The sequence below is a fragment of the Lepus europaeus genome, chromosome 1 (genome assembly GCF_033115175.1).
Source record: "Lepus europaeus isolate LE1 chromosome 1, mLepTim1.pri, whole genome shotgun sequence".
In the NCBI taxonomy this organism is placed as follows: domain Eukaryota; kingdom Metazoa; phylum Chordata; class Mammalia; order Lagomorpha; family Leporidae; genus Lepus; species Lepus europaeus.
Window position 1 is genome coordinate 175,845,678 of NC_084827.1, and position 13,139 is coordinate 175,858,816.

Genomic DNA, 13,139 nt, shown 5'->3' on the forward strand with positions numbered 1-13,139 from the left:
ACATTCTCTCATGTCATTGCCTTCCTGGGTGACCTCTTGGGTCGGCTTTCAAATGGTCCTAGCACAGCTTTCTTTCCCACTTGACCCATTTCCGCTCCACAGACATAATCCTGCATATTTTTCCTTCTTGTGGGTAGGAATGTAACAGGCTCTCAGTGCTGTGCCTCAGCCAGTAGCTGACGCCAGTTGCGTTATATGTCAGGCATCAACACTCGGTGACCTGATCATCCTGAGTGTTCCAGGTGGTCCTTCTGAAGCCCCCTCTCTTTGGAGAGAGGGAGAAAGACCCACAGCCCTACTTCACCTCAGAGAGACTCTGCAGATTCTCCACAATCCATACCCATGGGGGTGACTCATAACAGAATTTTAAGACAGCTGTTTTGTAATTTGTTCATGGCAGTCTCTCAAACTCATGTTAGTGTTTGATTTTTCGTGTGTCTTGGCACTTCACATAAAACTTCTCATACTTCAGGAAGCAGAAAAATGTACATATTTACATTGACTGTAATTACGTTTGGTACATTGAATGGACATGTAGAACTTAGGCAGAAATACCATATCTCCTAATTGCTAACTTGAATGTAGGGCATTTGACAGCCTGATATGTATTCTGCTCATACATTAGAAGCAGTAAAAAAATTGACAATAGAAAAAACATTGGCATTCTGTCTTCCGCCTCGTTGAGCAGATATACAACACATTTTTATAAAGATTTTTTTATTTATTTGAAAGAGTTACAGAGAGAAAAAAAAGATCTTGCATCTGCTGGTTCACTCCCCAGGTAACCACAAGAGCCAGGGCTTAGCCAGACCAAAACCAGGAGCCAGGAGCTTCATCCAGGTCTCCCACAGGGCATAAACATTTGAGTCATCTTCGGCTGCCTTTTCCAGTCCATTAGCAGAGAGCTGAATTGGAAGTGGAGCAGCCAGGACACAAACCAGCATCCATCCATCCATCCATGCTGGCATCACGGGAGGCAGCTTTACATAAACTGCTATGCCACAATGCCAGTCCCTGAAGACTCTTTTTTTTTTTTTTTTTTAAGACTCTTTTTTAAAGATTTATTTACTTATTTGAAAGGTAAAGCTACAGAGAGGCAGAGAGAAAGATCTTCCATCCGCTGGTTCATGCCCCGGATGGCCACCATGGTCAGAGCTGGGCTGATCCAAAGCCAGGAGCCAGGAGCTTCTTCTGGGTCTCCTTTGTGGTTGCAGGAGCCCAAGGACTTGGTCCATCTTCTGCTGCTTTCCCAGGCCATAGCAGAGAGCTGGATCGGAAGTGGAGTAGCCGGGACTCAAACCAGCATCCATATGGGATGCCAGCACTGCAGACCAGGGACTTCACCTGCTGTGCCACAGCGCTGGCCCTTGAAGACTCATTTTTAGCAAAGGAGATTTGGAGAGGTGAAAAGAAATTTTTGCAGAAGCTATTGATTACTTATCCTAATTTTATGGAACTTTATATAAATATATTTCAGTTTCTAAGTAGATACTATCATTTTTGTTTCATTTATTCAGTACACGTGTACTTCTCTCTCAAAATCATTTTCAAGATTTACAAAAACTAAGCTGGCGCCGTGGCTTAACAGGCTAATCCTCCGCCTGCGGCACTGGCACACCGGGTTCTAGTCCCAGTTGGGGCGCCAGATTCTGTCCCGATTGCCCCTCTTCCAGGCCAGCTCTCTGCTGTGGCCCCAGAGTGCAGTGGAGGATGGCCCAAGTGCTTGAGCCCTGCACTCGCATGGGAGACCAGGAGAAGCACCTGGCTCCTGGCTTCGGATCAGCAAGATGCGCTGGCCACAGCGGCCATTGGAGGGTGAACCAACAGCAAAAAGGAAGACCTTTCTCTCTGTCTCTCTCTCTCACTGTCCACTCTGCCTGTCAAAAAAAAAAAAAAAAAGATTTACAAAAACTGTATTGTAAAGTTAGACTCTAACTTTTCATCATATTTTTGTAATGTGTTAATATACTATATCTTCCAGAATGTAAACATCTCTCCCAACACAGACCTCATTTCTTTGTTTTTAAACTTTTATATATTTTTTAATTAATTAATTTATTTGAGAGACAGAGAGAGGTCTTCCAGCCACTAGTTTACTCCCTAGATGGCTGCAGTGGCCAGAGCTGGGCCATTCCAAAGCCAGGAGCCAGGACCTTCTTCCAGGTGTCCCACGGAGGTGCAGGGGCCCACGCACTTGGGCCATCTTCAAGGGCTTTCCCAGGCACTTTTGCAGGGAGCTGGATTGGAAGTGGAGCAGCTGAGACACAGACTCTCACCCACATGGGATGCTGCCCCTGTAGGCAGTGGCTTAACCCACTGCACCACAACTCTGGTCCCATTTTTTTCATCTTTTAAGATTGATTTATTTATTACAGAGAGGGAGCATTTCCATCTGCTGGTTCACTCCCCATATGGCTGCAACATATGGGATGCCAGCACCACAGGCAGAGGCTTAACCTACTACACCGCAGCGCCAGCACCTTTTACTTTTTAAAAAGAGCAGCCTTTAGAGCCAGCATTGCAGTTTAGTGGGTAAAGCCACCACCTGTGATGGGCACCCATATGGACACCAGTTTGTGTCCCTGCTGCTCCACTTCCGATCCAGCTCTTTGCTAATGACCTGGGAGAAGTAGCAGAAGATGATCCAAGGGTTTGGGCTCCTGCCACCCATGTGGGAGACACTGATGTAGCTGCTGACTGCTGGCTCCTGGCTTTGGTCTGATATAGCCAGCACTGGCCATTGTAGCCATTTGGGGAATGAACCAGTGGCTAGGAGATCTCTCTGTCCTGTCTCTGCCTTTCTCTGTAACTGACTTTGAAATAAATAAATAAAAGTTATTTTTAAAAAATAGCTATCATATGAGTGACATTTCCATCTTTCATTTCTGCTTTGGATCTGCTGAGCTTTTTGAGGTTGTCCAACTGAATAATGTCATTAAAGAAGTTAGTTTAGGCCAAGGAGGATATAGACTTCCTCGCTTCAGTTTCACATGTTCATTTCATACTACTGGCATTGTCAACAAGACAGCTATTTCACCATCTTCCCCATCTCTGCTCTGGAGCTCGTTGTAACAATGATAGCCTCTATGCAAATGATGAGACAGTCTTTTCAGGGTGGGATAGCATAAGCTTAATAGTTTTTAAAAGCCTTCAGCTATGGTGCCGGGGCTGTGGCATAGCGGGTAAAGCTGGCGCTGGTTCCAGACCCAGCTGCTCCTATTCCACTTTTCTACTGCTTGGGAAAGCAGTAGAAGATGGCTCAAGTCCTTGGGCCCCTACATCTGCATGGGAGACCCACAAGAAGCTCCTGGCTTCAGATAAGCCCAGCTCCAGCCATTGTGGCCATTTGGAGAATGAACCAGCAGATGGAAGATCTCTTTCTGTGCCTCTGCCTCTCTGGAACTCTTTCAAATAAATAAATCTTTTTTTTTTTTTAATGACAGGCAGAGTGGACAGTAGAGGGAGACAGAGAGAAAGGTCTTCCTTTTTGCCGTTGGTTCACCCTCCAATGGCCGCCGCGGTAGGCGCACTGTGGCCGGCGCACTGCGCCGTTCCTATGGTAGGAGCCAGGTGCTTCTCCTGGTCTCCCATGGGGTGCAGGGCCCAAGAACTTGGGCCATCCTCCACTGCACTCCCTGGCCACAGCAGAGAGCTGGCCTGGAAGAGGGGCAACCAGGACAGGATCGGTGCCCTGACCGGGACTAGAACCTGGTGTGCCGGCGCCGCAAGGCGGAGGATTAGCCTGTTAAGCCACGGCGCCGGCTAAATCTTTTTTTTTTAAAGGCAGAGTTACAGAGATGCACAGAGAGAGAGGTCTTGCATCCACTGGTTCACTCTCCAAATGACTGCAATGGCCAGAGCTGGGCTAATCTGAAGCCAAGAGCCAGGAGCTTCTTGCTGGTCTCCCATGCAGATGCAGGGACCCAACTTGGGCCATCTTCGACTGCTTTCCTAGCCATAACATAGAGCTGGATTGGAAGAGGAGCAGCAGGGACTCAAACTGGCAACTATATGGGATGCCGGCACTGCAGACGGTGCTTACCTGCTATGCCACAGCACCAGCCCCCAAATAAGTAAATCTTAAAAAAAAAAAAAAACTTTCAGCTCTACTAAATTTCATATTTTAAAAAATTTCAATTATTTAATAGTTTTTGATCACGCCAAGATATATTGTTAAACCAAGTCAACTGTGAATGCATGAGAACACTCCTGTCCTCAGAATCTTGTACTAATTAAGAAATTTGAAATGAATGAAGTTACAGCTGGGAGTCTTTGCCGTTAATATGAACTGGGTGGACAAATGTGAATATGTGCAAAGTCAAAATTCTTTCAGGAGACACTGCCTCTTAGAGTGATGTTGTTATTTAGCTTAGGAATTCTTTGAAGTTTTAGGTTCTATTTATTTTTCTGTTACTTAGCGAGTGGTAAAGGATTTCATGCACTGTAGTTTATACCATCTCTCCTTCACCTGATAATCACCAGAAAGACAACAGTGGTATACTAGGAGCAGTATGGGACATTTTGCCAAAAAGTCAAAAACTATTAAGCTCTGAAGAGAAGTAAATTCTCAAAGCTACATGGTACTAGTCATAAGGTTGTAAACCATTCAGTGAAATAAAGTGAAAATGTCCGAAAAATACAGATGTTCATTTCATCAATAATTACAACCCCTACTCAAAAAAATCCAAAAGAGAAATTTCTCACATGTTTTATGAGATACAAAAATGATAGTTTAATATAATCATTAATATATGCCTCATCCCTAGCACTTAGCTCTATGCATTGTGATATCAGTTTAAGCAAATCCAGTGCGGGTTTGTTTTCCTTCTGTCAGTTTCTTGCTTGCTTCCTCCCACAAACACATAGCCAGGACTGTGCGCACATCCCTGGATGTTTACAAACCCATTTATAGGTCCCTGAGGCCAAAGATAAACATTTAACTAGAATGACATCCTTTTATAGGTACCTGGAGCTATTTTGTCTCAGGAGCCCTGTTCTACTCAGTAAGAAATACAACTTTTGTTTTAGCATTTATTTGATCATGTACATATTAATCATAAAATTGGGTTGGAGTGTTCTTTTAAGCAGTATATATACATATACTAAAATTGGATTGGGGCAGGCATCAGCGTTGTAGTGCAGCAGGTTAAGCTGCCTCCTGCAGTGCTGGCATTCCCATATTGGATTGCCTATTCAGGTCTTGGCTGCTCTGCTTCCAATCCAGCTCCCTGGCAATGCACCTGGGAAAGCCACGGAAGATGTCCAAAGTACGTGGGCTCCTGTCACCCACATTGGAGACCCATATGGAATTCCAGGCCTGACCTACCCCTGGCTATTTTGGCCATTTGAGGAATGAACAAGTAGATGAGAGATTCTCTTTTTCTGTCACTTAAAATAAATTTTAAAAATTAATAAAATTGGATCAAAATATTACAGTATAAGAATAGATCTGGTGCTCCTCCTTGCCTAATATCTTGTGACCTAAAGCTATGTACAAGGAATCTTCTCCCACCATTGAGAACTACTCTTGTAGAAGTAGTATCACATTTAATTAAATTTTGTTAAAGGCAGAGAGAGATCTCATATCTGTTGATTTATTCCCTGTATGCCCACAAAAGTTGAGAATAGGGCTAGATGTGGCCAAAATTAGGAAACAGGAAATCAATGCAGTCTCTCACATGGGTAGCAAGGACCCAAATACTTGACTATCACGTGCTTCTTCCAGGGTACACTTTACTAGGAAGCTGGACTCAGCAGTGGAGCCAGAGTCAAACCCAGGCACTGTGGGATGTGCGTGTCCCACGTGGCATCTTGCTATGCCAGCTGCCTACCCCGGTAGGATCTTGTTTAGCCAAGTTAGGTAGGCTGCTGCCATTTTGAAATAAATCGTAGTTTCGGTAAGGTTGTCAGATTTGGTGATTGCCTAGAAATATTTCTGTAGAGAAATTTTGTAAGATGAAATTATAAGCATGAAATTTTATATTGTGATATTTTACAGCATAAAGTATTTATGAACCATAGTCTCTCTATATTACCATACTATTGCTGTAAGATATGGACTTGTATTCTTAATGGTGTCAGTGGTAATAGAAAGAAAACACTTCAAGAAACTGCCAAATAATAATAATAATAATAATAAATAACATTGAGAAGAAGACTGAGAACATCATCTGGGATTTTTTCTTAATTTATTCAAAAGGCCGCAGTAGAGAGCTGGATATGAAGAGGGGCAGCCGGGACACGAGCTGGCGCCCATGTGGTATGCCGGGGCGACATGCAGAAGCCTGGTGTACTATGCCACAGTGCTGGCCCTAAGTTACTCTCTATAGTGTACATACAATGCTTTGTCCAGTGTTTCTTTTATAAGTTCGTGAAATATTTCATAAACCTTAAGCTCATAAAATTTCCATCCTATTTAAGGTAATGTAAGTAGTCATCTAAAATAAGTTCAGAATCAAAGGAATTTGACCTGTTGAACCAGAATAAAAGCATCAGACCTTGGGATTTTTTAGTGATCATTTAATTGTACTGGGTTTTATAGTTTTGTAAGGCCTAGAGCAGTGAGTGACTTACAAACTGTCACGTGCCGTTGATTTCCAGGGTCCGTTCATTGGCTTTCCCACTGTGTTCTGTTGTCGCCTCTGAAGAAAAAGTGAGGCCCACATTTAAGGAATGTTATTTTGTTAGCAGTATTTTGATTGCCAAGGAAGGGCTGGTAGGATTTTACCCCCAATGGTAAGATAGCCATGCTTTTGACTGTGAAATGCCTTTTGTACATTATTTGATACAATCTTTCCAAAAGCCATGTAAGGTTGCTGCTAGAATCCCTGTAGGGATAAAAAAACTGAGGCTCAGAAAAGCTGACAGTCAACCCACAGTTTCTTTCTTTTTTTTTTTTTTTTAAGATTTCTTTTTTTTATTTGAAGGCAGAGTTAGAGAGGTAAAGATAGAGAGAGAGAGAGAAAGGACTTCCATCTGCTGGATCACTCCCCAAACTGCCACAGTGGCTGGAGCTGAGCTGATCTGAAGCCAGGAGCTTCTTCCAGGTCTCCCACATGGGTGCAGGGGCCCAAGGACTTGGGCCATCCTCCACTGCTTTCCCAGGTGCATTAGCAGGGAGCTGGATCGAAAATGGAGCAGCTGGGACTCGAACTGGCGCCCATATGGGATGCCCATGCTACAGGCCCAGGGCTTTAACAGACTGTGCCACAGTGCCAGCCCCACCCACACAATTTCTAAGAGCAGAGATGTTCCTAAGCCAGGGTTGTCTGATTCTGTATTTGTCTGCCATTTTACCACAGTTGGCCTCCCAGACCAATGCAAAGGAAGAGGGGAAGAGATTCTGAAAGAATGTGTGATGTGAAGAAGGTCATCATATTAGGAAACTCAAGTTTGGTATTTTCTGCTTTTGGCAGATTTGGGGAGCTCCATGATCATGTGCTTCTTGAACAAGCAGACTTCTTCCTGAGTGCCTACCATTTGAAAAGCACTGTTGGGAAAACAAAGAAGTGTAAGACATAGAAGAAGCATAAAATAGTTTGTCACCCAAAGAGATTTAAAGGACTCACTTTATAAAGAATATAGTATATAAATATTATTTTTAATTATAAAAGTAATACATATTAATTTTAATGCAGAAAATAAACAAACAGAAAGTATCAGTAATCCTACCCCAAGTAAGTCAGCACATTTCAATTTTGTACTAGTCTTCAGAAAATGAATGTGTGTAGATAATGAAAAATCTTTATATGTGAATATACTTAATCCAAAATATATCTCCCACAGCTTTGGTGATGGATAGTTTTCTTTAAGGTGGAAAGGAAGGACTGTGCCTGTTAGGAAATCTGCAAGGTTGTTACTAAGCAGCATTACTGTAGTTCAGAGTGCAACAAAAGCCTTAGTGTTCACGTGGGCTGTTGAGGCCTGCTGACTAACAGTGGAGCGGTAGGAAATCACATTCAGCATTCCCTCGAGCCTGAATCATCCACTGCAGAACGAGGATTGAAAACAGAACTGGTACCCCCACACAGGAAAGCCATAACGCCCGTGATTTCAGCCACAGAACTGTTCTGCTTTCAAGTCTGGCATTTTGGATGTTGTGAAATTCGGAAATAAATCTCATTGCCATTTGGACAATCTATAAACAGAACAGCAAATGAATTAGAGTGTAATTCTTTTTCTTGCTCCCTCAGGTGAATCAGTTCAGACAGCTGTATTCCAAAGTCATCAATGATAAGCATGATGATGTCATGGCTAAGTTTGGCGCTATTCTGGCCCAGGGCATACTGGATGCAGGTAACATTTTTACATCTCCCAGATCGATTTATTTAAACTAAACTTTATAAATAGTTCATCAAATGCTCTAACTGTATGACACAGTGGAAACAATCTGAGGCTAATTATTCTTGGAGAAAACTGGAGGCTGCAGTTCATAGACATCACTTTTAGTAGAATTGGTTAAGAGTGCAGACTGTTAGGCTTTGCAGGATCAGCCATACAGGGCTTCAGAAAATTCATAGAGAAATGGAATTAAAAGAGTTTTTTGGTATAAAAAAATTGAAATCTATGCCTATACAAGATCTTCAAAAAGTTTGCAAAAATGTATATTAAAGAAAAAAATTATAGGGGCTGGTGTTGTGGCACAGCAGGTTAAGCTATCTCCTGGGACATCAGCATCCCATATGAGTACCAGTTCGAGTCCTGGCTGCTCCACTTCCAAGCCAGTTCCCTGCTAACATGCCTGGGAAAGCAGCAGAAGACGACCTATCATCCACCTGAGAGAACCACATGCAGTTCCAGGCTCTGGCTTCAATCTGACCCATCTCCAACTGTTGCAGCCATTTGGGGAGTGAACCAGTGGATGGAAGCTATCTACATCCCTCCCATTAACTGTGCCTTTCAAATAAATAAGTAAGTCTTTAAAAAAATATAAGGGCTCACATTGTGACATAGGGTATAAAGTTGCCTCCTACAATGTTGGCATCCCATATGGCTGTGCCACTTCTGATCCAGCTCCTTGTTAATTGACTGGGAACAGTTCTGGAAGGTAACCCAAGTGCTTAAGCCCTTGCTACCCACGTAGGAGACCTGGAAGAAGCTTCTGGTTCCTGGCTTCAGCCTAGCCCTCGCAACCATTTGGGGAGTGAACCAGTGGGTCAAATCTGTCTGTCTCTCCCTCTCTCTGTGTAACTCTATCAAATAAATAAACACATCCTGGGGAGGGGTGGGGCAGCACTGTGGCATAGCGGGTAAAGCCACCACCTGCAGTGCTGACATCCCATATGGCACCAGTTAAGTCCCAGCTGCTCTACTTCTGATCCAGCTCTCTGCTATGGCCTGAGAAAGCAATAGAAGATGGCCCAAGGGGCTGGCACTGTGGTACAATGGGTTAGGGCCCTGGCCTGAACCGCCGGCATCCCATGTGGGCGCCGGTTCTAGTCCCAGCTGCTCCTCTTCTGATCCAGCTCTCTGCTGTGGCCTGGGAAAACAGTGGAAGATGGCCCAAGTCCTGCACCCCATGAGGGACCCGGAAGAAGCTCCTGGCTCCTGGCTTCAGATTGGCTCAGCTCTGGCCCTTGCGGGAGTGAACAGCCATTTGGGGAGTGAACCATCAGATGGAAGACCTCTCTCTCTATCTCTACCTCTGTAACTCTTTCAAATAAATAAAATATATCTTTAAAAAAAAGAAGAAGATGGCCCAACACCTTGGGCCACTGCACCCTTGTGGAAGACCCAGAAGAAGCACCTGGCTCCTGGCTTCAGATCAACACAGCTGTGGCCATTACAGCCATTCGGGAAGTGAACTAGCAAATGGAAGACTTCTTTCTATCTCTGCCTCTGCCTTTCACATAAATAAATCTTTTTTTTTTTTTTTTAAAGAAAGACATAAAAAGAAGTAACTATGCATAGTCTCAAAATACTAAGAAAATTGAAAAACTCAACCCCAGCTCACTGAGCACTTTACTAACAGGCTTGTTCTAATTGCTTTCCACCTATCTTTAATAAAGCTGACCCTAGAGGCAGAGGATAACACACTACACTGTCTAAATTTACAGTATGGTCTGCTTCAAAAGATAGAGCAATGTCCTTGGGGTTGGCATTGTTGCGGAGCAGGTTAAACTGCCATCGGTGACACTGGCATCCCATATGTGCTCTGGTTCGAGTCCCGGCTGCTCTACTTTGGATTCAGCTCCCTGCTGATGCGCCTGGGAAGGCAGCAGAAGATGCACCCTCGAAGGAGACCCAGAGAAGCTCCTGGCTCCTGGCTTCAGATCAGCCCAGCTCTGGCCATGGTGGCCATCCAAGGAGTGAACCAGTGGATAGAAGATTTTCCCCCTCTCTCTCTAACTTTGCTTTCAAATAAATACATCTTTTAAGCACCTTCTGCTCAGGTTCAAATCCTCATTTGCCAATGGGAAAAAAAAAAACTCTTGGACGTGAAGTGAATTGTCAGGAGTCATACAGCTAGTTAATGTCAGAGCTGCCCCCTGCCAGTTTAAGTTACTCAGAAATTCACAGAGTAATGGTTGGTACTTCTTAGGTTTTTCTGTAGTTGGACACAGTTATTAATGGACATTTCTCATAATTCTAATAATTTTATGTTAACTAAAATAAGAGAAAATATTTGCTATTATAGAATTTTAATGAATGTATGAGAATATTGTAAATATGTGTCTTTGTGCATTCAGACGTTATAATTAAAGCAGAAAGTTAAACTAAGCAAATATTTATCCCCTGCCTCTTTGCTGTTTGCTTGCAGATATGATATGTATTATACTTTTACTTTAAATTAACACATTAAAAACCAATACAGGAGCCAACATTGTGGCACAGTAGGTTAAACTAGTGCTTGCAACGTTGGTATCCTATATTGGAGTGCCAGTTCAAGTCCCAGCTGCTCCATTTCTGATCCAGTTTTGTTGCTGAAGCGCCTGGAAAGGCAGCAGAAGATGACCCAAGTACTTGTGCTCCTGCTACCCACATGGGAGACCAGGATAAAGTTCCTGCCTCCTGGCTTAGCCTGACCCAGACCTAACAGTTGCAGCCATTTAGGGAGTAAACCAGCAGATAGAAGATCTCTCTCCCTGTATCTCTCCCTCTCTGTCACTCTGCCTTTAGGAGATATGTAATACAAGTTAATTTAGCATCACAGTTTGGATCCTCTTCTGGCCTACAATTTAGAGACCCTAAACAGTTAAGTGACTAATTTGAAGAACTCCATGTTAGACTGTGTGAACTGTGACCATTAAATGATCACCGGGTGCTTCCCTAGTATAATCCCTAAAAATCTTTGTGTTTAAGATTTATTTATTGGGGCGGGTGCTGTGGCGAGACAGGCTAATCTACTGCCTGCAGTGCTGGCCTCTCAAATGGGTGCCAGTTTGAGTCCTGGCTGCTCCACTTCGGGTTCAGCTCTCTGGTAATGCACTGGGAAAGAGCAGAGGACAGTTCAGGTGCTTGGGCCTCTTGATCCACATGGGAGACCCAGAAGGAGCTCCTGGCTCCCAGCTTCAGCCTGGCCCAGCCCCAGCTGTTGCAGCCATTTGGGAAGTGAACCAGCAGATAGAAGCCCCTCCCTGTCTCTCCCTAACTCTGCCTTTCAAATAAAATAAATCTTTAAAATTAAAAAAAGAGAGATTACTTATTTACTTGGTGACAGAAACTTTCATCGCTTATTTACTCCCCAAATAGTCACAAGGGCTGAGGCTGGGCTAAGCCAGAGCCAGGAGCCAGGAACTCCGTTTGTATCTCCGTCGTGGATGGCCTGGGCCCAAGCTCCGCTCTCCCAGGAGCGTTAGCAGGGAGTTGGATTGGAAATGGTGAGCTGGAACTCAGACTGGTCAGTGCTCATGTGGGATGCCAGTGTTGCAAGTAGCAGCTTAACCTGCTGCATCACAATGTTGGCCCCTAGAAATCTTTATTATTGTCCTGCTGGGTTGTTATTTATGGTTTCTCTGTTCTCCTACAGGTGGTCACAATGTGACAATCTCCTTACAGTCCAGGACTGGGCACACTCATATGCCTTCTGTGGTTGGTGTCCTTGTCTTTACACAGTTCTGGTTCTGGTTTCCTCTTTCACACTTCCTGTCATTGGCTTATACCCCTACCTGTGTCATCGGCCTTAATAAGGACTTAAAGGTATGTTTGGAAGACCTCAGCTTTCCGGTCTATCCTGTTCGTATTCACCACTCACTCACCACAGTTTCTCTGAAATATCAAAGATGAATTAGTGTCTCATCAGTAGTGCCTTTTCCCCTCCAGTTGCATCATCACCTTGAGTAGTGTGTGTCAGTGGAAGTTTTGACAATCAGATCTTGTTATGAGCTATATAACTTGGGCAAGTCAGTGAGAAGGAATGTTGAGAAAGGGAGCTTGTACAAAGATATGAAGAGACTTTATGGACCACTCTGATGAATTGTGTTTAATACTGGAGGCTATGGGAACTCTTAAAGGATTTCAAGCATATAAATGACATGAGATTTGCATTTTAGATGAGTTTGCAATCAGTGGATGCTTGTTAGAGTCCTACTACAGTAATTGGACAAGGCAGAATGAGGACTTCCTCTAAATCTTAATAATAAGGGATGGAGGTCTGAGACAGGGACACGTTGCAGTTAGGGGTACTGAAGTGACAGGTGTCAGAGGGATTATTACCATGCGGGGAATGAATACCCCTTGTAGTGGCAGAAAATAAGACAGCAGTGAGGAGCCAGAGCCTGACAGAATGAAGCCAGTCATTCCTTCAGACTTAAGGGGTTGCTTACCCTATCCTCACGTTGTTAATTTTTTTTTTTTTTTTTTTTTGACAGGCAGAGTGGACAGAGAGAGAGAGAGACAGAGAGAAAGGTCTTCCTTTGCCGTTGGTTCACCCTCCAATGGCCGCCAGGGCCGGCGCACCGCGCTGATCCGAAGGCAGGAGCCAGGTGCTTCTCCTGGTTTCCCATGCGGGTGCAGGGCCCAAGCACTTGGGCCATCCTCCACTGCACTCCCGGGCCACAGCAGAGAGCTGGCCTGGAAGAGGGGCAACCGGGACAGAATCCGGTGCCCCGACCGGGAGTAGAACCCGGTGTGACAGCGCTGGCCTAATTTTTTTTTCTTTAATGGGGTTTATGTTTAAGTCTTTCTCAGTCTTGTAGCCT

The 13,139-nt window shown here is 44.1% G+C and overlaps 1 protein-coding gene across 1 annotated transcript in view; it reads left to right on the plus strand.

The window, feature by feature from the left end:
- The window catches only part of PSMD1 (proteasome 26S subunit, non-ATPase 1), a 98,700-nt gene that overhangs the window by 75,696 nt on the left and 9,865 nt on the right, over positions 1 to 13,139 (plus strand). Inside the window, exons 19-20 of the mRNA XM_062193382.1 lie at positions 8,193 to 8,295; positions 11,969 to 12,138. Coding sequence (XP_062049366.1) covers positions 8,193 to 8,295; positions 11,969 to 12,138 — 273 coding nt within the window. The remainder of the gene's footprint in view (positions 1 to 8,192; positions 8,296 to 11,968; positions 12,139 to 13,139) is intronic.